General features: G+C 48.0%; 1 protein-coding gene across 10 annotated transcripts in view; it reads left to right on the top strand.

Annotated features, from left to right (window-relative positions):
• The first annotated feature begins 930 nt into the window (after positions 1 to 930).
• The window catches only part of TRAK1 (trafficking kinesin protein 1), a 102,137-nt gene continuing 85,839 nt past the window's right edge, over positions 931 to 17,228 (top strand). For 2 of the 10 annotated variants that reach the window (XM_059939358.1, XM_059939362.1), the window contains exon 1: positions 931 to 1,199. Coding sequence is in view for 8 of the 10 variants with exons in the window: in XM_059939345.1 (XP_059795328.1) it covers positions 4,987 to 5,077 (91 nt within the window). In the remaining 2 variants the exon portion in view is untranslated. Of the gene's footprint in view, positions 1,200 to 4,938; positions 5,078 to 17,228 lie in introns of those variants that run through there. The other 8 variants (XM_059939346.1, XM_059939351.1, XM_059939345.1 and 5 more) reach the window with 7 other exon arrangements.

The raw sequence follows: 17,228 nt of genomic DNA, 5'->3' as shown, positions 1-17,228 counted from the left end.
AATTGAAAGTTAATGTCTAAGGCAGTAGCGCTCTCCTGAAATGTGTGGAGACATCTCTTGCATGTAGGTTCACTGTTACTGGAACCAAGTGGGGTTCTCAGTATCCTCTGCCATACACCATCCCTTTTCTAGCAGGTGTTTTTTAGGCCCATCCAGATTTTAAGCGGGGGTGTGGACCCTGGGTCAGGCTGATGTTGCTGCAATGGCCTCTAGAGAGAGTGACCTGCTAATCCCCAGAGTCTTAACCGGCTGCCCTTGGATCCCCGAGAGCCTATGAATGGGCTGATCTTCCTGAACCTGCGTGTGTTTTTTTGGCATAAGGTCTGCAGTTTGCATCATATTCTTAAAGGAGTCTTCTAGTTTCATTCCGTAGCTTAAGGTTGGGGCATGCCTTAAAGTTCTTGGAGAGTTGAGAATGTACGGTGGTTGGAAAGGGTTTAAGAGAGATATCACATCTTACATAATTCAGTATACAAAAAAAAGATGCCTTTTTTTTAGAGGGATGCATGTCTTCCCCAGGATGCTCATGCATATCTCTTCCCACAATCCATTTGGCTGCCAGGTGACCTGGGTATGCTCATTTCAGGGTAGGTGCCATCATTTTAGCTGTGATCCAGTCTGTTGATTTGCTTAGAGCTGCTTCAAGACAGGTTTCAGTTAGTAAATGAAGCCACACACTCTGTATTTTGTTCTATACCGGTACCTGATTGGTTGAATGGAACTTCACTTGCAATTCTTTTATCGAAACTGAAGAATTCAATTGGAAGTACCTTGGCTTGAAGGAAACAGAATTTACAGTCTGATCCCACATCATCTCGGGGTCCTTATTTTCTGAAGATTCTGTTCTTTTTTTTTTCAGAGACTCTAAGTCACTGAGCTCCTCTCTCTGGATTGTCCCGTAGATTCCCCGTGAGGAGCCGCTGCTGGTGTGCCAGACCTCCTGGGGGCCGTCTGCCCGACTGCCCCTGACTCCGGCAGCGGGGTCCCCGATGGCAGTGGGCGCCTCCCCGTGAAACCTGCCAAGCTGGACGCCACAGCTCTGCACGACGACACTTTGGCCAACTCTGTGCCCCCTTCGGAGGCGTCCAACCATGCAGTCCTAGCCTGCAGCCCGGGCATCCCTGAGGAACACTATGTAAGCGAGGCTGTGGAAGATGCTCCCGGCTGCAGAGGGTACCGGGATGCCTGCACCATCACTGGTAAGGGCGCCTCTCCCCGCCAGGGACGGTGGGGGAGTCAGTGAGGACCGGGGAAGGGTGGGGTGGGGGAGTCAGTGAGGACCGGGGAAGGGTGGGGTGGGGGAGTCAGTGAGGACCGGGGAAGGGTGGGGCCGTAGGAGTGGGTCCCGGGGGAGGGATGTGGAGAGTGGGGAGGGACTACCAAAGTGCAAAGAGTCTGAGCTTTGGGATCATGAGACCGGCCATCCAGAACTGACCTGTCTGAGATGAAGACAACACCTCATAGAACTGTCGTGAAGGTTAGAGGCGGGATCACTGAACCTTGAGCAGCGTCCCTGGCCCGTAGTGGGGCTCAGTGTGGTTTGGCCCCTTGCCCCTCTCTCTGAGGCTCAGTTTCTTCGGACATAAGATAGGTGTAATGGAAATATCATGCCGTGATGCTGTGGGCTGCAGCAGTGGGGAGCTCCCTGCAGCGCCCTTCGTACACTGTCAAGTTTTGCACAGACAAAAACTTTGTCAAGTTTTGTCAGTCATGCCTTCCCAGTGTCTTGAGAGCAGGGCACTCACCCCCCCACCCCCCAGCCCCGCCCTGCGCACTGGCAACAATCTGCTATTCAGGCACATTGTAGCAGAGCTCTCGCTTGTGTCCTTCCTCAAGGGATCATTGAGACAACTGCCTGGAGCCAGCACAGGAGGGGGCTCTGAGTGGGAATGGTGTGGGATGGTGTGTGGAACAGCAGTGAGGGGCATAATGATAAATCCAGTTGCGTTCGTATCGAAGTTTTTGCCCAGTTCTCGTCTTGTCTGCATTGTTTGCTTTCATACTGCTGTTTGAAGTAACGCCCAATGACAGTTTAAAAGGTGCAGATTTGCTTCCAGTAGCTTTTCCCTGTTCTCTCTCCAGTCAGGCATTGAGGGCCCCCAGCCCCACCCCATGTCAAGAGCTTCCTGGGTGTGAGGGGCGTGAAGGTGCCGGGATCCCAGCCGAATGCCTGGGAGCTGAACCCCTGAGCTCCCGGTTGCACCAGGGGCCTCCCCTCCACTTGTGCACTAAATCCTACCGCTGCTTGCCTGTCCCCTGAAGGACACGCTTCCGGCCCCCGCCCTCTCTCTACTACACCATCCGTTTCTCCTTGCTCCTGGATCTTTCCTGTTAGCACAAAAGCATGCTATCATCTCTCCCTTCTTAAAAAGAATCCTTCTTTGCTCTGCTTTCCCTGCAGCTAGCGTCTGTGTCTCTGCTCTTCGGTTTGCTCTGTTTTTTCTCCTGTGTCCACCGCGAGCAGGCTTGTGACCCCACCGTGCCCCCAGTGCTGACGGCCTCGTTCGGTTCAGGGGTCCATCCTTAGCCTTTTCAGCAGGAGTTGACACTGCCGACCACCCCCCCTTCTCCTGGAAATACGGTCCTCCCTTGGCTTTGGGTCCCGACCTTGCTAGCTGCTCCCCTCTGGGAACCTTGGGGGCCCCGGGGCTCAGCCCTTCACTGTCTCGAGTGCCCCACGCCCTAAGTGATCTCACGCGGGCTCCGGGAGTTAGAATCTGCTTCTACACTAAGCACTCTCCAGTTCCTGTCCTCAGACTGGACCTTTGCCCCGAAGGCCAGATGTGTCGGTCTGACTCCACATAACAGCACTTTCTCTTGGACGCCTGATGGGCATCTCTGACTAACTTGGCCAGAAATGAACTCCTGATTTCCCCCTCCACCTGCTTTCTTTGCGGCCTTTCTAAATGGTACTTACATCCTTCCAGTTGCCCAGGCCAGAAGCCTTGGAAGGATTCATGACCTCTGTATTTCTTTCAGACCCTGGTTTGCTGGGAAGTCTGTTCAGACTCTTTGTTCCCAGTGTGTCCAGAGTTTGACTGGTTCTCACCAACCCCACAGTAACTACCCTGGTCTAAGCTGCCCTCATCTCACGCCCGGATCATTGCGGTGGGCTCCTCACTGGGCCTCCTGTTTCCCTCCTTGCCTCTGTGCAGTCCAATCTCTGCCCAGCCAAAGGAGTGGCTTTTTAAATACAACGTCAGGTGGTTTAAGTCTTGTGCTCCAAACCTCCAGCGGGCTCCCTTCTGACCGTGGCCTCAGTGACAGGGCTCCCGGTGCCCCTTTGACCTATCGCCTCTTCACTCGCTCCATTCCAGACACACCGGCCTCCTCACTAATTCTTGGGTACACCCGGAACATCCCACCTCAGGGCCTTTGTTCTTGCTGCTGCTCAGCACCTGGATCGCCTTAACCCCAGATGTCCTCCTGATTCCTTCTTTACTTTCTCCAAATGGCATTTCCTTAGAGGCCTTTGGTGACTCCCCTGCATAGAGGGTGGTCCACACCCACCTTCCCCATCTCCCTTACCTGCTTTAGCTGTCTCCCCGTACTTAGCCGTGAGTACTACATGTTTGTGTGTCGTTGACCAAACTTGCCGTAGAGTAGAAACTCGCTAAGGGCAAGGACTTTGTGCACCACTGAGTCCCAGTGTCTGAAAGAGCGCCTGCCTGTGGCCAGTGCTCAGTAAACATTTGCTGAATGAATGAGTTGTGTCATTTAATTAGTACTGCATCCCCATTAAGTGGAGACTGTTTAGGTAAAGAGACTAAATCAGGAAAGGTTCAGACTGTTTAGGTAAAGAGACTAAATCAGGAAAGGTTCAGCATCCGGCCTAAGATCCTGAGCTCTAAGGGGTGGGGCTTGCATGTAGGTCATGACCCCCAGCGTATGTGTTGCCTGCCACCTGCCCCCCGCCCCAAGGAATACTGTCCAGTTGGTGGGGACATAGATGAGCGAGTAGAAATAGGCTGTGCAGAATGGTTAACACCAGTGATAAGCACAGCACATGGGAGAGCATCAGGGAGGGTGCCTGGGTGAGCCTTGGAGGGGAGAGGATCCGGGAGACTAGGAGGGCTTCTCGGAGGAGGCAGTGTCCCAACTGCGTCTTCATTTGTCTAAACACACAAGCTAATCACTGGGATTCTAGTGGCATCTGTGCCAGTGAAATCCGGGAAACATTTAGCTTGTGAAAGTAGTTTCGATTTGAACATGACAACCGAGGGCAAAGTAATGGCAGAATTGCAGTGCTGAAACTTCAAACGCTATGGGGCACGGTAACTGGGGGTTCTTTGCTGGAACCTGTGTAGCAAGCACCTTAGGACAGCTGAGAAACAGCTCAGTGCTGTCACGTTTGGCAGTGGCTTGGTAAACAGGAGGGTAAACACAGACACTGTTACGTGTTTAAGGTGCAGCCAGACAACGCAGAACACGCTCAGGTTCAAGTCTTATTTGTCGGTCACTGAGAGGAAGACACAAAACAGAAAACATTTTCCAGAGATCTGGAGTTTCTCCGAGAATGCGTATGTGGACTCCAAGGGCTTTGCCAAGTGCAGTCCTGGGAGACCGTTTGGCACCCGGCCTCTAATAAATCCACGCCACCCACAGTTCCTGGGGAGCGCTGAGACGAACAGCAGGCTTTTTGTTCCTCTTTAATTTTTAGGCAAAGCCCAAATGCCCATCACAAAGCCCTGCTCCCCCTCTCCCTCCCCTTACCCTCAACCTAGGGATATCACATTTTGGGGTGCGTCATTTTCTGCTTGGGGCAGTTTAACAAGATGAGCCGATAGGGTGCCCACACGCTGCCTCTAGTTACGTAACCCATTGTGCTTCCAGGGCAGCGAGTAGTCTTAGAATTTGCCCCAACAAGCAGGCTCAGAGAACTGCTGAGTAGGTGCAGGAGCTGGCTGTGCCGAGGTGCTGCCTGGGTTGGGTGCTAATGGGGGATCACTGTTCGCTCTGAATTGCTGTTGGAGTTTCTTTCTGCACATGGCATTGGTATTTCAGTTTGGGCAGCCCGTGAGGGCCCAGCCTCTGCCAAGACTCTGCCCAGGCAGGCTCCTTCGGACAAGCTCATGCGGTAAGTGTGTTTGCCTGGCATGTCCACTGTTGCTTTTCTTTGTGAAAGTTGTGGCCGGAAGGGTGAAAAGGCCACAGGGAAAGTTGTTTCTCTCCTGTTCTGTTCGGCTTGGCAGGTTGTCCTTGGACCTGGGGTGGGGAATTGCAGTATCGAGTTATTGACAGGCAGAGCGGAGGGACCTTGGAGGCTGCTCACCGCTCAGCCCCTCATCCAGGCGCAGGGGAGGCAGGTGGCCCCTGCAGGGCCATGAGCAGCGGGCCTGAGTTGGGACCAGGCTTCTGGACTCCACCACCTTGCTCTTTGAAATTCTCTGCAGCGGCTGACCACAATCTCTGAGGCCCCTTCTGGCCTCTCCTACTGATTTTCCTGATCCTGTATCTTATCCTGGTTTCTTAAAGCTTCACCTGGTGTCTGGGTCAGCAAGGAATTTTTCAGGAGGTGAAGAACAGAGTCAGGCAGGGTCTCCCCCCCACCCTCTCTTCCCTCTTTTCTGCCCCACTTTTCTTTTTTTCTGTACGAAATGTGCTTGGCCCTGTACCTCCATCCACACCCCGGTGACGGCGAGCTTGCTAATCAGTTGTGCTCTGGCTTGTCTCTTGATGTGGGGCTGAAGTTTCTCACTTCCTCCAGGCTGATCAGAGTCTGATGATTGATGACCCGTCTGCTTTCTGTCCTGTCTATATGCTGTTACTCACAATCTGCTGGGCCACGAGCCAGTGAGTTCCTCAGAGGCATGAGCTCCTCTTGCCCTGTTCCATTCAGTTTTAGGTTTCAAGACAGATGAGACTCTGGATGGGAGATTATGGAGATGCTGTGGGGGTGTGTGTGTGTGTGTGTGTGTGTGTGTGTGTGTGTGTCTGTGTATTTAAAGTATTTTGAGGCTTGTTCGATAATTCTGTTCAACCAGCATCTGTTCGAGGCCAGCTTTTTGCTGGTGTCCGTAGATGAGCTCTGGTCTCTCCCTCAGAGCCCTGGAGGTGGGCAGAGGTGGAAATGACTCGCTGTGACCCGGGACAGGATTGCTGCCACTATGCTTATGGGAACTGTCCTGTCTGGTGTCCTTGTCATCACAGGGCCACCATTTCAGATTTGTTCCTTTTCTATCACTGATTTAAAGCCATCAGAGTTGATGATTTGTCCTCTGAAAACATGCTCAAGTTAAAGTATTATGGACTTCTTTTATGAATTGAATGTAAAATCTTGCTTGTCAATTCCTGTCTAGTATAAAATTTTTACTGTGTTTTCCACTGAAAATGTATGATGTAAATGGTACTTACTTGGCTAAGTGAAACAGAAAAGAATGGACAGTGAAACATCCCTTTTTTCACAGAGGGCGAAAACGTCAATTAGAATCTAGGGAATTACAAGTTTTTTTCAAATTTATAACTTAGAAATGTTCTTTGCTTCTTCTCTCAGTGGAATGGCCCCTGTTTAGCAGTTGGTTTGTTTTTGCAAATGCAGTGCAGGAGGAGGGCCTTGTTATGCTGATTTTAGAGCTAACACTTAATCTTCAGCAAAACACAAAACATTCACATTTGCCTTTTAAACATGCTGTAAATGGTTTTGAGAGTTACCAGCTGACCTTGCTTCTCCTCCGTTCCTCATCCTTAGGTGAGTGGGTAGAATATTTATCACACAAGGTTTTGACATATACTGTAAAATTTAGTTAAAATGTATTAGTAAGATTCTTGACACGTGATTGGGAGGCTACAGTTGCAGGTGCCTGCTATATTTTTATCCTCCTAATTGGTTTCGTTCTGAATTTGAAGCAGGTTTTTAATGCACCTAATGTATTGGTGTTAGTCTTTGCCTACTTTAAACCATTTTAGGAAGCTGGCCAATAATAAATTACAATAAAAATAAAGAGTAATCTTATTAAAGAATTGATCAGGGGTGCTTTGCAGGGGCTTCAGGACGTTGATCCCAGCCACGAATAATATTCCTCAGGGTGTTTTTTTAGATGCCAAGTTTTTGTAATGGATTTACATTAATTTGTTTTGCAAGTATTAGAGCAAGTGTCACTTCACACACACTTTGTTCAAGATGCTCTTTAGTGGGACTGGAGCGGCCAGATGTGGGCCTCTGCCCTCAGCACCCCGTGTGTCCCACTCTGCGGAGGTTTGCTGTAGGGGCTTGCCAGGGATTCAGCAAGAGAGGGTGCTGGGTGTGCCTTGCGGCTGGGTTTGGATGTTCCCCCAGCCACACAGTTCACTGGTGACTCTGGGACTCACGGCCCAGAGAAACTTGACTTTCTTCTCTGACGTCTGATCTTCTGTGAACACTGACAAACTCGAGCAAATCAAGTGAAACTATTACGAACAGAAACTTTGCAACTGTAATTAGACCTGGAACAAATCAAGTTTCATAAATCTTGTATTAGTCAGGGCTTTCCTGAGAAAACCAATAGGAGATGATAGATATATATATATATCATATTGTAAGGAATTGGCTCACACAATTATGGAGGCTAACAGTCCCAAGATCTGTAGTTGGCAAGTTGGAGACCCAGGGGAACCGGTGGTGTAATTCCAGTCCAAAGATTAGCAGCCTCGACATCCTAGGGAGAGACACTATTTCAGTTTGAGTCCAAAGGTAGGAAAAAGCTGATGTCAGCCTGAGGGCAGTCAGGCAGGAGGAATTCTGTCTTACTCGAGGGAGAGTCAGCCTTTTTGTTCTATTCAGACCTTCAGTGGATCGGATGAGGCCTGCCCACGTCATGGAGGGGAATCTGCTCTACTCAGTCTACCGATTTAAATCTTAATCTCATCCCAAAACACGCACACAGAAACACCCAGAATAACGTTTGGCCAGATATCTGGGTACCCCATGGCTCAGTCAAGTTGACAGCCATCACAGATCCTAGCAATGGCTGACACTTATTGAGTAGTTGCTCTGTGCCCGGCAGGCTTCCAGGCACTGCTCTGGAAACTCACTTTTTTCTCAGCACAATCCTGCCAGGCAGGTACTGTTACCACCCTCACCTTTAAGGAGGTGCAGATTGGGGTGGCCTGTCCTGTCATGTAAACCAGGCATCCTTGGGTTTACAATCCAGTAGTGTTGTTTTCTGACCCTATTTAACTTCCTTCACTGTGGATTTTTCTCTTCTAATAATTTCATTTAACTAGGGTTTTAAATGATAAAAGTAACACATGCAAATGGTAAAACTTGGAATTGTACCAAAGCATAGTCAACGTAGGGTAACAGTCACTCTTCCATCTGTACAGTTTAACCATTAAAAAAAATCATTCCAGGAAGCTTTTATGCACATAATTCCTTTTCTAAAAATACACGAATGGGACCATACCATATACCCTAATCTGCATTAAAAAAAATTAACTATTACTTATGATTGTTTCATTACAGTACATAGAATATTGCCTTATGCTTTGCAATGGCTCCACAGTCACTCGTCTGGCTGTATCGTTATCATCTCCAGTTATTTAAACCAGCTGTTCTCAGACATGTTTTTTTTTTTAATAACAAACGTTGTGTAGTTCCTCCTTTATTAATCAGAAATTAATAGGTAACGAATCCCTCTAAACACATCATCTTGGAAGAACCGGTGTAATGCCTTACTGTAATGTAAAGGAGAAACTAAATTAAAATGATGGAGCCTGGATTCTGATGGTAGCTTGGTGGACCTGGCCTCATTAGGGTACGTAGTAAGCAGGCAGGCACTGCTCCTGCAGGCAGGGTTGCTGTGCAAGTAGCAGCTATAAGGGCAGGGAGTTAATCACACGCGCCACTCAGCGGCCAAAAAAGAGCCTCTGTTTTTTTTTTTTTTTTTTTTTTTTAATTTTATTTATTTATTTTATTTATGGCTGTGTTGGGTCTTCGTTTCTGTGCCAGGGCTTTCTCCAGCTGCGGCAAGCGGGGGCCACTCTTCATCGCGGTGCGCGGGCCTCTCACTATCGCGGCCCCTCCCGTTGCAGAGCACAGGCTCCAGACGCGCAGGCTCAGCAGTTGTGGCTCACGGGCCCAGTTGCTCCGTGGTATGTGGGATCCTCCCAGACCAGGACTCGAACCCGTGTCCCCCGCATTGGCAGGCGGACTCTCAACCACTGCGCCACCAGGGAAGCCCAGAGCCTCTGTTTTTGTCGGTCCCCCCTTGACGGATGCTTTAAGTTGTTTCCAGTGTTTGCTTTTCAACAGTGCTCCAAGGAACAGCGTTCTTGCATGCGCATCTTTTGGGTCACTTACCCTGCGTGTCTGTGGGCTAACGGGAAATGTGCTTTTGGGATTTTGTGCGCCTCACAGCACGGCCCTCCAGAGAGCCTGCACCCATTAAGTGCCCAGCACCCACGTGGGGAAGTGGCGGTCTCTGAGTTTGATCAACCGTTTTCATCACGGTTAATCAGATAGTCATAAAAAATGGTATTTCATCTTATTTTGTTTCCTTTTAATTATGAATGAGTCTCTGCCTCCTTTCTGTTCTATCTCGTTTTCTGCAAACAGCCTGTTTTTTGTCTTTGCTCATTTTTCTAGTGGGTTGTTGGCCTTTAAGAGGTGTTCTTGAGATTTCCTTGTGTGTACAGAGGGTAGGGCGGTGTGCCAGGTTGAGATTCTTTTATATTTCGGAAGAGGAAAAAATGTCTTGAAAATAGTTACACAGATTACGATTTAACTATGACTATGTTTGATATTCACAGAAGTACAGGGTGCTAAGAGATTGTGTAAAGGGGATTTCTGAAGTGGCATTTCTTCCTCTTTTTTTTTTGGCCACGCCACGTGGCTTGTGGGATCTTAGTTCCCTGACCAGGGATCCAACCCAGGCCCTTGGCAGTGAAAGTGCAGAGTCCTAACCACTGGACCACCAGGGAATTCCCTGAAGTGGCATTTCTAAGAAGGTTTTCTGTGGGGAAGTAGTCTTGGCAGAAATCTGAAGGATAAGTAGGCGTTAGCAGGGAGGGAGGGAGGGAAAGAGCATTCCAAGCAGTGAAAATAGCGTAAGCAAAGGCCCTGTGGTGGGAAGATACAGTGATAATAGGAGCTAACATTGATAGAGCACTTATTATGTGCTAGACACTGTCCTAAACACCTTTTGTGTCTAACTTCGTTTAATTCTCATCTGTTAGTTATCTCTTGCTGTGTAACCAACTTCTGCAAACCTTGGCAGCTTGAAACAACAAACATTTATAGTTTCACCTATTTCTGTGGGTCAGGAATTGAGGAGTAGCTTAGCTAGGTGGCTCTGGCTCAGGGTCCCTCGTGAGGTTGCAGTCAAGGTGAAAGCTTGCACAGTGGAAAACAGTCTGGTAGTTCCTCAAAAGGTTCAACATACTAGTTACTGTTTGACTTACCAATTCTACTCCTAGTTATGTCCCCAAGAGAAATGAAAACATAATTCCACACACAAAACTTTATGTGAGTGTTCCAAGCAGCGTTATTCACAGTAGCCAAAAAGTAGAAGCAACCCAAATGTCTATCAACGGATGAATGGGTAAACAAAGTGTGGTATATTCATACCATGGAGTATAGATAGTTCAGGAATAAAAAGGAATGAAGTACTGATGCATGCTATGGCATGGATGACCCTTGAAAACAGTATGCTTGGTGAAAGAAGCCAGACACAAAAGGTCACATGTGAAATGTCCAGAATAGGGAAATCGATAGAGACAGGGGCCAGCAGGCTTTCTGGTTCCAGAGGGCACTCTTGGAGAACTTTTACTTAAAGTTTTCCTTTCTTCTCTCCTTTTCTTCTTTCTTCCTCTCGCCACTGCGTCCCCCTTCTTCTCTCCACCTCTTTCTTTTTCCTCCCACTCCTTTTCTCTCCTCTGTGCTACCTGTTTCCCCATCTCCCTACTCCTTCCCTTCTCTCCTTCCTTTCCCTGCTCTTCCCCTCCCCCACTGCATAAAAAGAAACATTTACAGTTTTTTCTTTTTTGCCCTGTAAAAAAAATTTTACAAGGGAGGTGGATCTCGGTGAAGACTTGGTAAGCCTCGCCGTCCCGTTCAATCAGAACCTCTTAGGTAAAGACAGCAGGTTACAGGCAGTGCTGCGTTAATGTTCTTTAGTGTTTTCCAGCATGTGGAAGAGGTGAGGTTGGCCTGTTGTAAAGCTGGCCCTTTCCGCTGTAGTGTCTTAGGTAACAGGCTTCCTGTGATAATGAAGGGCTTTGTAATGCTCATTGGGAAACACGGGGGGGGGGGGGTTTTGCTAGAAGCAAAACCGTGAAGGTGTCGTGGTGTCGTGGAGGTGTGAGCTTGCAGGTGAGGGGATGGAGGGAGGAGGGCCTGTCTCACTCTGCCTGCAGTCTCTGTGCAGGACATCTCCTGAATTCTTAGATGGAGGTAAACGGGCAGGGAGAGGAATGGAGTGAAGAGGAGGCCTGAAGGCTGGGAGTTCCTGGGAGTCTTCGGGAGGGACATGACCTCTGGGAGAGGAGGGAAGGAAAGAGGACCAGCCCGCTCCCACTCTGGGCACCTGGAAGCTGCGCAGAGGCTGTGTTACCCTAGTTTACCGCCCAGGGAGAGGCTGTTTCAGACCCCATCCAGCCCATCGGACTTCCTTCCCTGGCACCCCTGGGCACCGTGCTGGAGGAGGAGATGGGGTGCCGAGCGCGGTGAGCCTGGGAGCCCACGGCATTCTAGGGCTCTCCGTCTGCCCATCATGCTTTGTGATTGCCCCTTACCCCCCGGAGCCCAGCTGCAGGGCAGAGTAAGGTGGACTGTTGGTTTTGTGCAGAATTGGGTTTTGTCCTGTGGGTGTCATGAAAGTACCACAGAGGGAGGGCTGTGGGATTGAAGCTGGATGGGAAGAGGCGATGGAGGCAATAGGGGGGATCAAGGGGAGGGGGTCTTGAGAACTGGGAGTTGTGGGCAGGGAGGGAGATGTGTGGATTTCAGATTTCAGAGATGGCTGGCAGAAGGGGAGCATGGGGTCCAGGAGCTGAGCGGTGGGGAGCTGGACGGTGTTTGGCTCGGAGGTGATGTGCCCATCACGTCACGGGGATGGTGCCTGCAAGCCTGATGCCGCAAGGGGACGGACTGGGCAGTGGGCAGGCGAGCACAAGCCAGGGGCAGCGTGAGTCTTGTCCACTTAAAAAATATTCACAGCCTAACAGTTGAGAGTTATGTTTTATTTGGTGGGAATTTTTAGGACTTCAAGCCCAGAGGCAGCATCTCAAGTAACCCTGAGAGAACTGCTCCGAGGAGGCGAGGGGGGAGCCAGGTTATACCTAAGTTTTACAACAAAGGGCAGGTAGTCTGAATGTCAAAAGATTACCGTTAAGGGACTTCCCTGATGGTCCAGTGGGTGAGACTCCGCGCTCCCAGTGCAGGGGGCCTGGGTTCGACCCCTAGTGGGGGAACTAGAGCCCGCGTGCATTCGGCAACTAAGAGTTTTCATGCCGAAAGGAAGATCCTGCGTGCTGCAAGGAAGACCCTGTGCAGCCAAAATAAATAAATAATTTTTAAAAAGATAATTGTTAATTAAAAACAAACAGATATCCCAAGTTAAGGAATTTAACACTTCTCTATGTATGGGAAGATGCAAGAGTCTGGGCTCACTGAAATCATTCCTATGATATGCACCTCAGCTATCTGAGGCCAGTATCCTGTGTTTTCACATCCTGAGTTTCCTCAGGGCTCACAGTAGGGAGTGGCTGCAGTCTGAGGGCTGCTAGATGGCAGGTATTCTCTTCCTTCCTGAGTTCCCTCAGGGCTCACCAGCTCACTGTCTGGTGGTGGCTGCAATTGCGGATGACTGTGACCTTTGTTCACTGATATGGCAGGCAGTATTCCATTTTTCAGCCTCAAGCTAACAAGGACTTTTGAAGGCAGGTGGAAGAAAATGAACTGGTATGGCCAGAGGAGCCAGAGATTGCCAACATGAAGCCCAGACCCCCAAGAGAGTCAGCTTAGGGCAAGACTCGAATCGTCCTCTCCCAGGAGGTTTTCAGCCCTAAACTGGATTTTGATCTACATGATGGACCATGCATGTGGGTCATGTTCTTGGTGGGAGAGAAGGAAGGTCTTGCTTCTTAATGGTTGGAAACATGATAATGAGGCAGAGCCGATGGGCATGGGAACCCTGACCTCCCTTCTCTTCTTTTGGTAGGAATTCAGTTCTCACGCCCAACCCAACACATTAGATTTCAGTGTATCTGATAAATGTAACTGTACTTTTTTTTTCGGTGTTGAAAAAACCTCACAACAGACAACTCAGGTTGTTGTAACTGTAGGTTTGAACTCCATTGCTCAGTGCTATTTCAGTTCTATTTAAGGAGGGGTTTGTGGTGAGGAGAAATGGGAAGGGGCAAGTCTGAGTCTGAGGCAGGCCTGGAAGTACTGTATTCTGGTGTCCTCTCCTCCCTTTGTCTGGGACCTGAGGGAGGGTGTGGGCCTGCCCAGGTGCAGATGCAGCGCCACCTAGTGGGCCAGGGGAGCACTAGCAACTGGAGTGGCAGCCTTAACCTTGAGACCAGACACCTGCAGTGCCCTGGGGTTGCAACTTTTGAAAGGGACTGGAGGAGAGAGGAGTTACTTGTCTAGAGAGTATGGCAGGTAGGGCCGGCAACTTTAGATGTGTAGAACAAAAGAAATCTGCTCCCATCTCTTCTCCTGCCTTAGTCCATCTCACCTTTATTTTATTTTATTCCCATCTGCTATTTTCTGGAGTTAATTCCAGGAGTTGTTTTTCTAAGGGAGGGCATTATGAAAGCCAAGTGTGGCCACGTCTTTCTTACTTAGACTACTTGTTAGGAGATCCTGATGGTGACGGAATGTCAGTCCTGTGCAGTGAACTTTATCCTCCTAGTTATCAGCGGACGTACTTTACATGCTTTTAAATTGGGTGTGTGTATTAGTTAGGTTTTGCTGTAGAAATGCTGGGTAACAAACAACTCTCAATTTCACAGTGGCTACTGCAACATTTACTCCTTGCTCTTTCTCATAAGTTTCCAGGCCTGAGCTTCAGTTCAGGTCTGCTTCACTTGTCTCATTTGAAGATTTGGGATGATGGGCAGCAGCTGTGTAGGGTCATGTTCTTCTCCTGGCAGAGGACAGGAGCTCAAGGGGACAAATGTAACCACACAGGCACATTCAGAGCCTCTGATTGGACATGCAGTAAGTGACACATTCCATTGGCCAAGGGAAGTTCCATGGCCTGGCTCAAGGTCACTGAGTTGCAAAATGATATTTCATTCACAGTGAACCATAGCAAGGGTGGGGAGTGAGGGAAGATCAGCCTGGATTTTAGAAGACCCTCAGGTAGCAGTAGTGGTCTTGAATGGCACAGGCATGTAGGTGGTCTTCAGGAAAGCCCCTGAAGTGGTGTCAGTGACCTTTAAGCCCTTTGCCTAGACTCTTAGCTCTGCTGGGCTAGGGAACTCAGTGGGGGTGCGTAGGGGAAGGACGTGGGTTCCGATGGCCTAGAGTAGGAGGGGCTAGCAGACTTATCCCTAAAGGGCCGGAGAGTAAATATTTTAGGTTTGTTAGTTCTGTGGTCTCTGCTGTTGTAGCTGACAGCGGCCACAGACAATACCTAAAGGTATGGGCGTAGCTCTTTTCCAATGCAATTTTTATTTATAAAAACAGGGAGGGGGCCGAATTTTACTGTGGGCTGTAGTTGGTGGACTCCTGGTCTAGACCTTCAAGCCCTGATCTGTATCAGGACTTCAACTTAACAATAAGAGAGAAATATCCCTTTTTAGCTGAGAAGCCAAAAATAAAAATTCAAAGGGCTCCTGTTGGGTCCAGTAATAGCCCATCCCCTCAGCATTGTTAAGCCGTGAACAGTTGTTCCGCATCGTTGGATTCTCCAGCCAGAGTTTATTGTTTCTAAGCATGAAATCTCATTTTGCTTGCCCCATTTTCAGTAGAAATGGCAGTGAAGGGTATTAGAAATTCCTTGGGCTTTCCTAGGATGATAGGGAAGGTGATTTAACCTTTTGGATGGATTCAGAGGCGTCTTTCATGAACAGTGTTTGGCAGGAGATTTGGAGATGTGCCCAAGGGTGGTAGGTGTGCCCAGAGACCTTTTTTCACATTCCTTGTGGTTACATTTTTTGTGTGTGAGTAACCACTTCATTGAGATAGAATTCACATACCATGTAATTCACCCATTTACAGTGTATAATTTGATGGTTTTTAGTATGTTCACAGGGTTGTGCAATCATCACCACAGTCCATTTAGGAATATTTTCATCACCCCAAAAAGACACCCCAGGCCCTTTAGCTGTCACCCACCAATACACTCACATGTCTCCCAGTGTGGCTGCATTTTTAATAAGCTTTCAGAAAGTTGCTTTTTGGTTTCTGCTGTCCTTGTTTTTCTTGGCTCATCCCTGGCGTTGGGGAGCTGAGCAAGGGATCTTGAGTGGTCATCCGTGCTATTCAAGTGCACACCTCATAGGAACTTCAACTGCTTCTGATCACACTTGTGTATCATACATACGTCACCTGATGAGATAACTTTAAATTTTTTTCCTTTATTTATTTATATTTAACAAAGGCTTATATTTCTTCATTTGTATTCTTCTTTGTAGGAGGTTATCCTCTGTAATTGTCTACATTTTGAATTTACGTTTGTGTTGGTTTGAAACCTGGTTCAAGTAACGTGGAATCGTTTCACGCCCAGGTTTTATTGTTTCATCTGTTTTAACTGTTTATTATCAGGCTGTAGTGATCTGTTTTTGGATGAGTTTGAAATCTTTTAATACCCAGATGATCTCATGTGATGTTTTGAAAAAGTAACCATTGTTCATTTATAAACAGAATTTCCTGTTCTGGAAGTTAATTTAGATTAACAATAAGACAGTTGACTGCATTGAATGGTAGAGGCACAGTAGGAATTTCGGGTTCACAAAATTTTGTTCTATTAATAAAATAAAGTTTCTTTGATTTGGCACATAAGTCTTTATCTCAAAGTTTATCCCTTATGCTAACTGACTTCCATTGTTCCTTGGTAAGGGCTGACTTTGGGGAGGAGAGGATAGACAGAGGATTGGGCCCTGAACTCTGGCAGCTGCTCAGGCTGCCTTGAAGGTCTTTTAGAGTCTAACTATAAATATTGGGTGTAAATGTTTTTGGAAACCAGAAAGCAAAGGTAAGTGTAAAGAGTTAATAATTTGAAAACAGGAAATTGGATCTGAACCCCCAGATTACAGCAACAAAACCCAAGAGGTGGGAGGAAGATTAGTGAGATGAATTATAAGCAAGTTATCCTGTTTTTGCTACAGATAGTGAGAGAAATACAGATTTAACTCCTAGTAATTTAAAGGTAACTACCTGTATCAGTAAGGCTTAAGCTTAGCTGCATAGAACAGTGCCTTCACCTGATAGGATTTATTTTTCTTTCACGTAAAAGAAGTTCAGAGGGAGGCTCTGCAGTGCTGGTGTGGCCCTCCTGTCCTCAAAGGCCTGAGCTCTTCCTGTCCTTCATTTCCACCATACTCGTGGTTTCTATCCTTAAGGTCACCTCATGGTCTTAGAAGGCTGCTGAAGCTCCAGCTATCATGTCCAAGTTCCAGGCTGTAGGAAGGCAGCCTTTGGGAAAGCCTCACCATACCATTGCTTAAATCTCAATGGCCAGAACTTAACGCTCTTGGTCATACCTTGCTACCAGGGAGGCTGAGAAATGTAGACTACCCAGGTCTTTGATACTAAGGAAAGTGGGAGAGTATGGGTGGTTGGGAAGCCACTAGCAGTGTCTACCATGCCTCTTTGATGTGATATCATAAGATGTCATATCTTAAAGATAGAATGTGAACCTTCCAAATCAGTGTTTCCTCGTCTTTCACAACATGACCCCCCATAAGAAAATGATGACGTTTGCATAGCTCAAAGGGTAAATGGTGATGGTAACTCATAGCTGGAAGCCACCCTGCATAGTGCCTGCCACCCTCCATTCCCAGCACTTGGAGGAAACTCTGCCCTAAATCACTAGGGGAAAAAAAAAGAATCTAGTGACACATATTCTATAAAACAAAAAACAGGTAACTAACGAAACCTCAAGAGAGCAGAACCACCAGGAGGCAGGACAAAAGATCAGTCACGTCTGACATTTGACGACAAAGTCTCTGAATGGGTCAAAAGTAAAGCTTTAGCGATGTGCTATGTTTTAGGAAGTCTCAGAGCAAAGTACTCAAGAGAGTGGAAGTTGGGAGGAGGAGGACAATTTAGAGAAAAGAGAGTTACACGGAGGAGTTAT

This window comes from Balaenoptera ricei, chromosome 11 (genome assembly GCF_028023285.1).
Source record: "Balaenoptera ricei isolate mBalRic1 chromosome 11, mBalRic1.hap2, whole genome shotgun sequence".
NCBI classification, from domain to species: Eukaryota; Metazoa; Chordata; class Mammalia; order Artiodactyla; family Balaenopteridae; genus Balaenoptera; species Balaenoptera ricei.
The sequence above is the reverse complement of the archived record's forward strand: the minus strand, read 5'-3'. Positions and strand labels throughout refer to the sequence as shown.